General features: G+C 50.3%; 1 protein-coding gene across 5 annotated transcripts in view; it reads left to right on the top strand.

Annotated features, from left to right (window-relative positions):
- Nucleotides 1-887: 887 nt before the first annotated feature.
- Nucleotides 888-12,709, top strand: part of Dock9 (dedicator of cytokinesis 9) — a 279,931-nt gene continuing 268,109 nt past the window's right edge. For 2 of the 5 annotated variants that reach the window (XM_076545584.1, XM_076545579.1), the window contains exon 1: nucleotides 892-1,057. In XM_076545584.1, the coding sequence (XP_076401699.1) occupies nucleotides 932-1,057 (126 nt within the window). In that variant the 5' untranslated portion in view covers nucleotides 892-931. Of the gene's footprint in view, nucleotides 1,058-12,709 lie in introns of all 5 variants that reach the window. The other 3 variants (XM_076545586.1, XM_076545590.1, XM_076545592.1) reach the window with 3 other exon arrangements.

Here is a 12,709-nt window from a genome sequence, read left to right as displayed (position 1 = left end):
CCACGGAGCATGCGCCGTAGGCGGAGCGCCGAGCTCCGGTTCCTTCCCGCGGTCTCCCCAGCTGGCTAGGACGCGGCTGTGTCCCCGTGCGCTCTGGGGGAGGGCGGGGTGGCTGCGCGAGACGGTCCTCCCGGAGGCAGCGACGACTCCGGGGTTCCCATGCTCGGCGCCGCGGTGCAGCCCGCTGGCGGTGCCGCTGAGTCACATCAGCCCCTTGCAGCCCGCTGTCCTCAGGCTGCAGCCGAGATAACAGAGGTGCCGGAGTCCTCCTGGCGCCCGAGGTGACGCGGCGCGCGGGCCGAGGTCGGCGTTGGGTCCTGCGCCCCGTCCTGATCAATTCCACCGCCGGCCCGACGTCTGGGGACACTAAGGTGACCCAGATCCGCCCGGTCACGGTCTCCAAGGAGAGGACTTGTGTCTTCTCCGTGTCACATAAACACAGACTACTTTGCTGGATGCCAGGTCCAGGGCATCATGGTGCCACCGAGCCCGGACCCTCAAGGGCTCCGTGAGCCCTCCACAGTTTCTCCGGGGACCTGCTTGCAGGCGCTCAGGCTCGGTGCCCTCCGGGGCTGTTCCGGGGTTCCCGCCCTTGCCGCTCGCCCCGCCCCGCCCCGCCCCGGCTCGCTCCGCCCCACCCCACCCCGCCGGACACCCCGCCCCGAGGAGGCGGCCGCTCGCCGAGGTTGGTGGCATGGGGGAGCCGCAGCGGGCGCTGCACTCAAGATCGTACCGAGTGAGCCCAGGCGCCGCCGCAGGCACAGGAGCCCGGGGAGGACACCTCGGGGCGTGACGCGGCACAGAGGGCGTGGCCTGGGCTGCTGCGCCTGACGACCCGGCAGGGACCCGGGTTCCCGTGCCGGGGGCGCACCTGGCGGCGGCGCGACCGGGCGGGACCGCGCGCTCCGGGGCCCGCGGCGGCGGCCGGAGGATGGCGCAGCAGCCGCAGCCCGCGTCGGCGGAGACTCGGAAGTTCACCCGGGCGCTGAGCAAGCCGGGCACGGCGGCGGAGCTGCGGCAGAGCGTGTCGGAGGTGGTGCGCGGCTCGGTGCTCCTGGTGAGCGAGGCGCGCAGGTGGCGGGCGGGCCTGGCTGGTGCCCGGGTAAATCCCGAGGAGAGAGGGACCGGAGAGTGGTGGGGGAGCCGGGCAGCGGGGAGAGCTCTTGGGGGGGGGGGGGGAGCGCAACTTCCAGAGTCGGAGCTTGCCCTCCCAGAGCTCTTCCTCTCCTCCTGGGAAATTTCCGCCCTCTGTCCACTTCCCTGCCCCCACGTTACCTGTCCTCTGCCAACTGGGAAGTTACTCATCCTCCTCCCCACCGTCGGTGTTCTGGGGGGAGGGGGGTGTTGGCAGATGTCCTGGCCCTGGCGTGTAAAATGAGGTGAGGTCTTTCCCACCCAGCCGGGGTTTCAGCGTGGAGATGTTCCCGCGGATGCTTCGGGTGGACAGATCTCTGCCCAGTGTCGTGAGCTGGCGTCCCGAGGCTTATTATGACCGGTTAGGGGTGGACTTGCTCATCTCATCCTCGTTACAAATTGCTTTGAAGTCTGGGGATTTGAGGCTAGCAGAGCAAGGCAAACCAAGATGAACCTATTCTTGGCAGAAGCTCCTGGGAGAACAGGCCTCTGGGTGTGAGGAAGGTGAAGTTTTCAAAATCAACTTTTCCGCAGCCAGGGACGGCCCTGCTGTATTTGGAAAAGAGGGCACGCTCAGATCGCTGGGCTGGTGCCGGGAGAGCAGCAGTCTGTGCTTGGAGGGAGCTAGCTCCTCAGGGCAGCTGGAAACTTTTAGCAGCTCTTGGCGTTTGTTTTCTTGAAGGGGACTTGTTTGTGGGTGTGTTCGTTGGAACATGTGAGGAGATGGGCCTAGGAAGTCATCGTCTGTGGCCTTTGTGGTGCTGTGTGTGGGGGACTGCCAGGGAACGCTGTTGATGAGCACAGGGCTGATCGATGCCCTTCCTGGGCAGACAGGATTGCATGAACGGTGTTGGTGGAGTTGCCTATGGATTTCCATATCCAGTCTGCTCAGTTTGAGTTCTCTGTCCTTTGCCAGACCTGCTAACTCACCCTAGATTTTTCAAACTTGAGTTTGATCTGTGATAAACGGGTTTTATTCTCCAGTTTCATAGACGATGATCAGTTGATGATCAGTTGAAGGATAGCGCAGATGCTGGGAACAGAACGGGCCTTCTCTTTGATAACCCTGGCTCCCTTCTGTTGCCGAAGCATCATTGCTTGTTAGCTTTCTGGAGTTGCCCAGGAGAGTACGTCAAAGGAGAAGAAAACCATCCGCCTCAGTGGTGTCTCTCCTCTTAGCTAGAACTCTTTCTTAGTTGGGGTGCTGTGCTCATCAGGGGTGTTGGGAAGAAAGTAGAATCAATGAAACACTTTATTGCGCTGTGAGTTCCATAGTGCCCCCACTCCCTGGAGAGAAGTCACCAGTTGTGCAAGCCATTTAGGGAGAACACAGATGACAGCGTAGGCTGACACCACTGATCACCCGTGTGCTGCAGACCTCGAATGTCTGTGTCCTGTGTGAGGATGACCTGCGGACAGTGTTGACGGTAGTACTCCCATGTGTGACGTGCTTCTGCTGCCTTGATCTGCTGACACTTTTATTAAATATGAAAATCCAGACACCTTGCTGGTGTCTCAACTCTCAATCTTGTCTGTCTGTATGTCTGTGGCCCCTTGTCTGATGAATTCTGTGATGAAATAATCACAAAATACAAGGAAGGAGGTGAGCCATCTTAGGTGCCGGGAAGGCTCCCGGGCTGGATGGGGAATGCAGTCCAGGGAGGAGCCTGGGAGAGCTGTCAAGACACTAAAAATTTCCCACAAACCTCTCCCACTACTCTCTTCCTCCTGCTGCCCCTGTGTCTGCCAGGAAGTCACAGCAGGTACACCTGTCACATAAATTCCGGCCCATCTCTGTCCTGTGAGGACCTAAGGTGATCCCAGTCTCTCAGGAGGCCACGCAGCTACCACGACTTGGTCCATCCATCCATGCTTAGGTGAAAATTGGTTCTTCTTTTGGTAACTTGGGTTAGGGCTAGCCTGATGTCCATAGCGTACCATGTGCTCAGTAAATGTTTCTCACCAGCTGACTCATAAAAGCAGTCCTGAAGATGGCCTAAGACCATTAGTGACGCCCAGATCTAACTAGCTCTTCCCAGGCCTCACATACTAATGAGGGAAACAGTTCTGTGCAGAAGAAAGGTTGCCACAGTCAGAACTTTGAAGTAAGAAAGTGACATGTGCTTATAAAGATATAAGTAGGTCCCTGTTCAGTAGGTCCCTCCCTTTTATGGACTCAGATCTTTGGGCTTTTCTAAATCATTCTGTATTAATTTGAGAAGCTTAAGAATAAATATTGATAAATAAACACACACACACATAAATATGAAAATCGAGACAACTGGGGTGAACCTTTGTTTTGTCATCTGGACTAAATAATTACCAAGATTTTGTCAAATTTGGTTAATCTTCCCTCCCCCTCCCCCTCCCTCTTCTTCTCTCCCTTCCTGGTGATTGTGAGTTTCAGGCCTTTAACACATCTTACCTCTTTATGTCTAGTATTTATTTTTAGAAACTAGGAATAGTTTCTTACATGACTGTGATGCTTTTTTTTTTAATGACACTAATAATATTTTTTTCAAATTTCTTGGATTAAAAAATGCATTTGATTGCTTTTTAAAGGTTCACAAAAGGTTTGCAGGCCTTTGAAAATATGCTTAGCTTACTCGTGAACCTTAGACTTATTTACTTTGGAGAAAGACTCCATGAGGGTAGTTCTAGTGTTTAATCCTTGAAGTTTAGCAGTTCAGAGCATGGGTTGTATTTCTAGCTCTGTCCCTTATCCACTTCCTAGGTGTGTAACTTAACCTTCATAGGCCTCAGTTTCCCCATCTGTGGAGTGGGCGTGATATTTAGGAAGGGAAATGGACAGTGCAGTTCAGGCTCTGAGGGCTAGCCTGCATCCTATCCTGGCAGCTGGTCTGTTGCCCTTTCTCTGGACCTCAGGGCTCTTGCTCTGTTAGCGGGTTGGACCAGATTGTTTTTAGATCCCTTCACCCAAACTCAGCAGGCTTTGGTTCTAAGCGATTTTATGAGCACTACAAATAAACTGGAGACGTTCCGAGCTGTAGGAAAAGGAATCGTTGATTTTTTGGTTATGATCGAGAATCTTCACAAATACAGAATTTGCTTTCCACAATTTAGAATAGTTGAGAGGGCTGAGGGCCTTGGGTTTAAAATGCATGCTTACCTGTCTCAGGGTCGAGTTGTGATTGCTTTTGAATTCCTGAAGGAATTTCAACTTGGGACTGTCAGCTGTGTTTACGACAGGGTCATAACGGCCCAGATCTAAGAATATACCACCAAAGCAGTCAGAGGAGCCTTTCTTTGTAAGATCTGAGTGTCATGACACTCCGGCTAGGTTTGCCTTACACTTGGGTATTGACACACAAGTCATCTGGCTGCCTGTCCCTATGTCCTTACTGATCTTATCTCGGTATGTTCTGCCTCAAACTCTCCTCGGATGTCAAGCCCTTGCCAAGGATACCATTCCACACCCCGTTGAGATGTTGAGATGCAGCAATGTGAAGTGACCCAGGTCAGGTCATCCCTGGCTTTTCTTTTGTGTTACTAGAGAAGGAAGGCCGGCCAGAGGCATGGGGAGATAATATCCTGCGCTCTGTGCTGGAGGCCTCCCTCAGCCATCCCGTGTTATCTGAGGTAACCCGAGACCCGAGTTAGGGATGTTCTTTGAAATCCTCAGATAAGGAAAAACCTCATTTTGGCTATAACTTAAATCAGATATGTTAGTACGCTGACAGCTGAACTGGCCTGAGCTCGCCCTGTCTTTCTCCACCCTCTGGTGGAGTCCTGACAAACAGAAATGTCCCAAAATACAGGAAGCAGGGTGGAGGCCCATCTCCAGCCAGATAATCAGCAGCAGGTTCCATTTCTTTAGTTCCTAGTGCCTTTGACTGTTAGGGGCAGTCTGTACATGAGTAATGCCCTGAATTTGGTTGAATGGGGAGGAAAGAATTTGTGAAACTGTTACCCACATTCTAGATGTTTATTCTGGGCTCGGGCACTGCTGGGTGCCGAGAAGATGCTGCCACAGCAGTTCTTGTCTGGTTGGAGTACACATTCTGAAGAAGCAGACACTGCAGTCACCTATGGTAAGACGGATGACAGTGTGCAGGAACACTACTGAAACCAAGTTAGATGTGTGGTTCAGAGTCCGCCATGCTGATTCATACCTGTAACCCCAGCTCAGGAGACTGAGGCAGGAGAAGCATCATGCCTTTGAGGCTAGCCTGGGCTACAGAATGAGAGCCTGTCCCAAAAGTCACTTACCAAAAGATTTTAAGAAAAGTATGCAAGTTGGGCATGGTTGTATACACCTTCCATTCTAGGACTGGTGAGGCAGAGGCTGGCAGATCTGTGCATTCCAGGCAACCAGGGCCACACAGTGAGGCCTGTAAAACAACCAGAAACTCCCAAACTAGGCATGCAGAGCTACTTACAAATGCAAGCTTTTATTTTCTTAGTGTAGGGAGGACTGGATATCTTGATGCAAATCTGGAGCCAGCATTCATGTTACACGTATGATGTTCTCTGATGCCTGTGAGAATGTCACTTGTGGAAGGTTAAGTCCTCTCAGGCCATCCCCACAGGTGCAAGGGCTGGGTCTTGAACTTTTCACCCTCAGCTTTTAGCCACTCTGACGGCTGCCTCCTCATCTCACTCTTAAACTTCTGTTTTTCGTCACAAGTGCCATCTAGTTAACAGTCAGTAAACTCAGAGACAGTACTTGTCCTCTGGTGTCATCTGTCAGTATCTGCTGTGTTACGTTAAAAAAAAAAGTGTTGTGAGAGTCTTCTCCAGGGACGAGCCTGTGATGGGTTATCCAGTACCATTTAGGCGGTCCTGAAATTGTGTATGTATGAGAAACACTGAATGGATGGTGCAGGCTAGCATTTATATATTGATGCACTTATATACGTGAGTGTGTGTGTGTGTGTGTGTGTGTGTGTGTGTGTGTGTGTGTGTGTGTGTGTGTGAAGATAATACGAAGAGGTCTTGAATTTGAGAAGGGAGTAGGGGTGAACATGGCGTGGGTTGGGTGAGGAAAGAGATAAGAGGGAGATGATGTAATTACACCTTATTTTAAAAATCTTATGAATCTTACACAAAGTTTTAAAAAGAAAAGCACTCCAGTAGAAATAAAAAGCCAAAGTCATCGGTTAATAGGGAGTCCCCCAAAGAGGGGACTACAGTTAGCCAATTTATAACAAAGCAACAACAACACATTTATTCTTGCTAATAAAAAAATTTAACCAAAACAAGATACTGTTTCTGCCTGCCAGATTTGCTGATATAGAAGATGTATTTGCAGGATCTCTGTTCGTGTGGTACTTTATGAGAACTGCATCTCCTGGAGTTTTATAACACGATGGATGCTGTAACCCCTTTGCACTTTGTTATACACATACACACATCAAGAACCTTAGCACGCTCCCATTCCATGGCCCAATATTTAAAATTACAGACACTTCTGGCCTGAAATGTGCACTGGAGTCAGTGTTGTTCATTTATGGCAGAAAGTGTGAAATGCTGACCATGTGCAAACTGGGTAAAGGTCATACAGCGGTCTAAATAAACCGTGGGCCAGTTTAAAAGCCGCCAAAGCTTTGTGTCCCAAGACCGACTTGAGAATGCCCTTCCGAGATAGTGTGGAAGGCTGCGGGTTGCTCTCAGGCTTTGGGCAGGGCTCTCTCTTAGGGTACACCCTTGCTTTGTTTCTCACCGTATGTAACGTGAAGAGTGCTGAGCTTCTGAGAGCCCAAACTTGCATGTGTGAAAAGTGGGTGTACCCATAGTACTGATTCAGAGCTTTGTGGATAAAATGAGTAAATCCTGTCAAAGCTCCAAGAACATTGTCTGACACATTACTAAGATTTAGTAAATGTGCGTGGTTGGAGCTAAAAATCACTATTAACGGAAGTAAAATCCAGGTTGGAATATTTATAAGTATGATTTTATAAGATGAGATTTTACCAAGTCTGTGCAGTGCAATAAAGAACATTGGGAGGGATATCAAGAAAAACTATTTAGCCACAATGTATGTTCATTGCAAAGAAACTCAGTTGTAAAATAAAAACAAACACAGTTTGGACATAGGCCATCCAGTGTGGTAGGGGATGTAGTTTCATAAGAATGAGGTTGAAAGGGTGTTCCTGTGGTAACAGTTTCTCTAGCACAAATCTGTCTGCCTGGGGTGCCTGTGTAGCCTTCAACATGAACTCGATTGCAACGTGGTGATGGTTCATGTCTTTTGGATATGGGGCTAGATATGGATATGGATATGGATATGTTTTGTCTTTTTATCCTCCCATGTCCTTTCCGTAGTCCTACAATTTGTGATTACTTTTACTATTTTGAGATTTATTGGCAGGAGAGGTGAATGAGAATGTACTGTGTGATACGTGGTGAGTGGGCTGCACCATGGATGTCATTTTGTATAGTTTTTTTTGCAGGAAGACCAGTTAATTTCATTCCTGTTGTATGTGTGAGCACCTGCAATTCTATGTTATCTAGGAAAAAAAAAAAAAAAAAAGAGATGAAGTCCCTCAGATTGAACAAAGTAGGGAAAGAAAGGTTGAGATCTGGGAGTTGGCTGAGAGGCTGACTGTAGACGTCACAGACACTAGGTACTCTCTAAGGCCTTGGTCGCTCACGCCTGGCTGTGGAACCTTCCTTTGAGCTTTGAAACCTGCTTTCTTGTTCACTCCCTGGGTCTGCCTGTGTCCTCATCACCCCCAGCTTCCTGGCCGCTGTGATTGGCTTCTGTGTTTGTAGGGCGGACCTGAGTCCTCACCCTGACACCACTGGCCTCTCTCTCACCCCTTCCTCCCTGTGTCCCCACTGCTGCCCCCTTCACCCTGCCCCCTGTGGTACTGGCCTCCCACGGGGATGCTGTGCTGGCCTGGGGAGTCTACTCTCCCCTCACTGGGCTTTCAGAAGCCTTAGCTCTGTGAGGTGGTCCCCTGGCTAAGCTCTGCTCTTCCGTTATCTTCTGGCACCTGTCCTCGGCTTTCCTATCAGTGCTTGAGCTTGGCGGTGATGAATCATACATTCTCACTTTTCATCTCTAATCGGAGTTCTTTTTACGTTTTTGTCTTTGTTTTTATAGAGAGGGTCTCACTTTGTAGTCCTGGCTGGCCTGGAACTCACTATGTAGACAAGGTTGGCTTGGAACTCACAGAGGTCTGCCTCCCTCAGCTTCCTGAGTGCTGTGGGACTAAAGGCGTGTGCTAGACGACGATTGGCCATTTTTATTTTTCCTAATGAGGAACTTATCTTATCACTGTTGACTCTGACTCTCTGCTCCTCAGGGTCTGTCACGTCATGACTCAGTCCTTATGGTCTGAGAACCCCACGTCTCAGTGCCTTAGAGCCACACGGTGTTCTCATCACACCGCCTCAACACTGAGAGTAGGTTGGGTGCCCAGGTGACGCTGTCCTGTGACCCAGGTTGATGCAGACAGCCACCATCTTGAATGCATCTTGAATCTTTGTGGAGAAAAAAGGAGTGTGGTGACCTGGCTTACCACGCTCATGTATCTAATTGGCTAAAGGACATCTTGTGGCCACACCTAACTCCAAAAGTCAGCAAAGGACAATTCTTTGATCCTCTGCGTGTGTGTTTTGAGGTCGTCTGGTAATGCGGTCCATCCTGATCCTGAGTTTCTGCTTTGTGGTGGATGATGACCGTGGGCTCCTGGTCTTCCTGTTTCCGCTTCCCTCGTGCTGGGATTAAGGCAGGTATCTCCATACCCAGCAGTGGCAGGCCTCTCTGCAGGCCTGCAAAGCAGAACTCAAATCTTTGGTAAGCTGTATGGATGGCACTTCAATCTGGCATCCCCTTCTCTCTGTCTCCTGCCCTGTAGATCTGGGGCCAGGGTCCCTCTTCTCTGGGCTCTGGGCCCGGCTCTCACCCTATCCTTGCCCCATCCTGGAGCACCCCAGGTTTGGTGCTCCATCTTGAAGACACCCAGTACTTGCTATGGCCCTTGGTGTCTAGGGTGCTTCTTAGGAGGCACCCCTCCCCCTGCTCCCTGACTGAGCTCTTGGTCATCATGCCAGCCTCAGCAGCAGGTTTTCGAGCTGCTGGGGTAGTAATTACCCCCTGTCCTGTCCCTCTCTGCCGCCAGGCTTGGCTCTTGTTCTCTGCATCTGTACTCCGTCTGCCTGTCCGCTGAGATGGCCCTCTCCTGCGCTCTCCTTTTCCTGTGTGCTGTGCAGCATGATTTATGCTTATATGTATACAAATGTAATAATCTGTCTCTCTGACTGTTGGTTTACTGTGTTTTTCCCAGTGCCTGGTACACAGCAGAATCTCAGTGTACATACATATGTGTGTGTACAATTTTTTTTTTTTTTTTTTGAGATCAGATCTTGCTCTATAGCCCAGGCCTGGCCTGGCCCTCATTTTGTAGTCTAGGCTGGCCCTCAAGCTCACAGGCCATGCTCTTGAGTGCTGGGATTATGGGCATGAGCTACCAGTATTTTTTCCCTCAGTGAATAAACAAATTCACTAAAGATAATACACCTGCCAGGTCTCATTTTTCTCCCTCGTAGTTCCCCAGGTCCTCCAAGTTTCCTTCCTTGGCCCGATTTTCTATTGACTTTATTCCACTTTACCTCCCGTTGGCAGATTAGTGTTCACGGTACACAGTCCAGCGTGCTAGTTTCTTATCGCCACCCGGGGAGATTCCGCCGCAGCCCCTGGTGTGTGCTGTGGTTGGCTCTGTGTTTCTCTACTTTAGAGAATGCAGGCCAGATGGCCACTCTGAACCTGGGCACTATTTTAAAGCGGCCGCACATTTGGAATACAAAGTAGGACTCATTTTCTTTTAGCATCCATTTGTTTCCCAAACTTTGTAGAGCAGCCAAGTGTGACTTTCACACCAGGCGCTTAGGAACTCATTTTTCTGAAAACATAGCAAAGATCAAATGCCACCCATGAGAATCATCAGCCAGGAATGGTGATGCCTGCCTGTCACCTGAGCTGTGAGGGAGCTGAGGCAGGAGGATTGCTGCAAGCTGAGGCCCACTTAACTGTTGGCGGTGCTGTTCGTTCATTCAACAGCGAGTCCCACAAGCCCGGAAGAAGAACCAGGACAGTAGTGTGTCTCTTTTAAACCTGGATTTGCTTGCTTTTCACTCTTTTCCTGTTTGGTTTTCCCCCATTTGTAGCTCAACTCTTCCGTGGATCCACATTTGGATCCCTGAGAGCACATACGATCTGGTCAGAGCTTCGAGTCGTCATGGTACATACTCCCCTCCCTTTCTTTGTTTATAGGAATAAGCAAAATTCACATAGTGTGTGGGCAGTGACCGCTTCTCATTTACTGACTGTTAATCTGAAATTGAAGGTCCGGGTGAAGGCATGAGCTACCTGGGGTCACGTTTGCCTCCCTTGGAGTTTATTCTAAAGCTCTGTTGTTATTTGGCATACTGTATTTTCAGAAATTTTAAGACGTTTATCTCTGTTTTATGTGTCTGAATGTATGTGAGTGCATGCGTCAGTCAGGTTTTCTGGAACTGTAGTTACAGCCAGTCGTGAGCCACTGTGTCTGTGCGGGCAGCTGAACCCGGGACCGCTGCAAGAGCAGCGCTCTTACCCGCGGAGCCTGCAGCCCCTAGAAACTTTGTCTTGCAGAAAGTGCATGTTCAGTCCTGCAGATATGGAAGTGCTGTAATGAAGGATGTTTACCATGTTAAAAACAGGTTATGGCAGCCTGCACACAAAACGACTTACCTGGAGAAAGGACAAGCAGCATTTTGTCTGTGACAACACTGGGGCTCACAGATGCGATGGCAAAGTGTGACGGTGCTCCTTCAGGGTGTGTTGGTGGCCCAGGGCAGTGTTCTTGCTCTGGATGGCGGTGGGTAAGGCCTGGGCCTGGGGCTCCAGTTAGTGCTTCCACTTTCTAGTCCTGTTTCTTCGTCGGGAGAGTGGACACCGCGATGGTACTTACCCCGGAGATCTCTGAGGAATTGAGTAGCTGCGTATGAAGCACTTAGCTCATGTGCACTAGAGCAGGGCTTGGCACACAGGAAGTGCCCGCTGAGTGCTTGGTGTTGTTGGTCCTGAGGACAAGAGAGAGGCAGATCATAGCATCCTTAAGCACGCTGCTGTGGAGAACGATTCCTGATGCACATTTATAATATTGAGTAAGGATGAAGCAGGGTATAGGACGGAGTACAGGTAACCACATCTATGAACTCTCAGCAAGAAAGGAAATACAGGAAAAGGCAGGAATGTGGCATGTTCTGTGCACGTCTGAAGATTCTCAGGTGTTTGACTTTCATGAACTAATAATAATCAAGAAAGGATGTGCCTCTTAGTGCCTGTACAGGTGTGCTGGTGGTGTGTTCCCAAGGTGTGAGCTCCTGTTCAGGTGTGCTGGCTGGTGGTGTGTTCCCAAGGTGTGAGCTCCTGTACAGGTGTGCATGACCATGTGTTCCTGAGGTGTGAGCTCCTGTACAGGTGTGCATGACCATGTGTTCCCAAGGTGTGAGCTCCTGTACAGGTGTGCATGACCATGTGTTCCCAAGGTGTGAGCTCCTGTACAGGTGTGCATGACCATGTGTTCCCAAGGTGTGAGCTCCTGTACAGGTGTGCATGACCATGTGTTCCTGAGGTGTGAGCTCCTGTACAGGTGTGCATGACCATGTGTTCCCGAGGTGTGAGCTCCTGTACAGGTGTGCATGATCATGTGTTTCCAAGGTGTGAGTTCCTGTACAGGTATGCTGGTGGTGTGTTCCCAAGGTGTGAGCTCCTGTACAGGTGTGCATGACCATGTGTTTCCAAGGTGTGAGCTCCTGTACAGGTGTGCATGACCATGTGTTTCCAAGGTGTGAGCTCCTGTACAGGTGTGCATGACCATGTGTTTCCAAGGTGTGAGCTCCTACACAGATGTGCATGACCATGTGTTTCCAAGGTGTGAGCTCCTGTACAGGTGTGCATGACCATGTGTTTCCAAGGTGTGAGCTCCTGCACAGATGTGCATGACCATGTGTTCCCGAGGTGTGAGCTCCTGCACAGATGTGCATGACCATGTGTTTCCAAGGTGTGAGCTCCTGCACAGATGTGCATCACCATGTGTTTCCAAGGTGTGAGCTCCTGTACAGGTGTGCATGACCATATGTTTCCAAGGTGTGAGCTCCTGTACAGGTGTGCATGACCATGTGTTCCCAAGGTGTGAGCTCCTGTACAGGTGTGCATGACCATGTGTTCCCAAGGTGTGAGCTCCTGTACAGGTGTGCATGACCATGTGTTCCCAAGGTGTGAGTGCCTGTATGGGGGTGCATGGCATTGTGTTCCTGAGGTGAAGTCACATGTGCATTTTGGTAGCAAAATATTCTCAGCTGGGATTGGGGAGATTGCTCAGTTGATGTGGTGGTTTGAATGTAATTGGTCCTCATATGCTCATAGGGAGTGGCACTGTTAGGAGATGTGGCCCTGTTGGCGCAAGTGTGTCACTGTGGAGGCAGGCTTTGAGGTCTCATATAGTCTCAAGTGACACCCAGTGTCTCAGACCACTTCCTGTTGCCTGAAGATCAAGTGTAAGGACTCTCAGCTCCTTCGCCAACACCGAGTCTGCCCACACGCCACCATGCCCACCATGAC

Source organism: Peromyscus maniculatus, chromosome 9, assembly GCF_049852395.1.
Source record: "Peromyscus maniculatus bairdii isolate BWxNUB_F1_BW_parent chromosome 9, HU_Pman_BW_mat_3.1, whole genome shotgun sequence".
Taxonomy (NCBI): Eukaryota; Metazoa; Chordata; class Mammalia; order Rodentia; family Cricetidae; genus Peromyscus; species Peromyscus maniculatus.
This window is presented reverse-complemented; position numbering and strand designations above follow the sequence as displayed.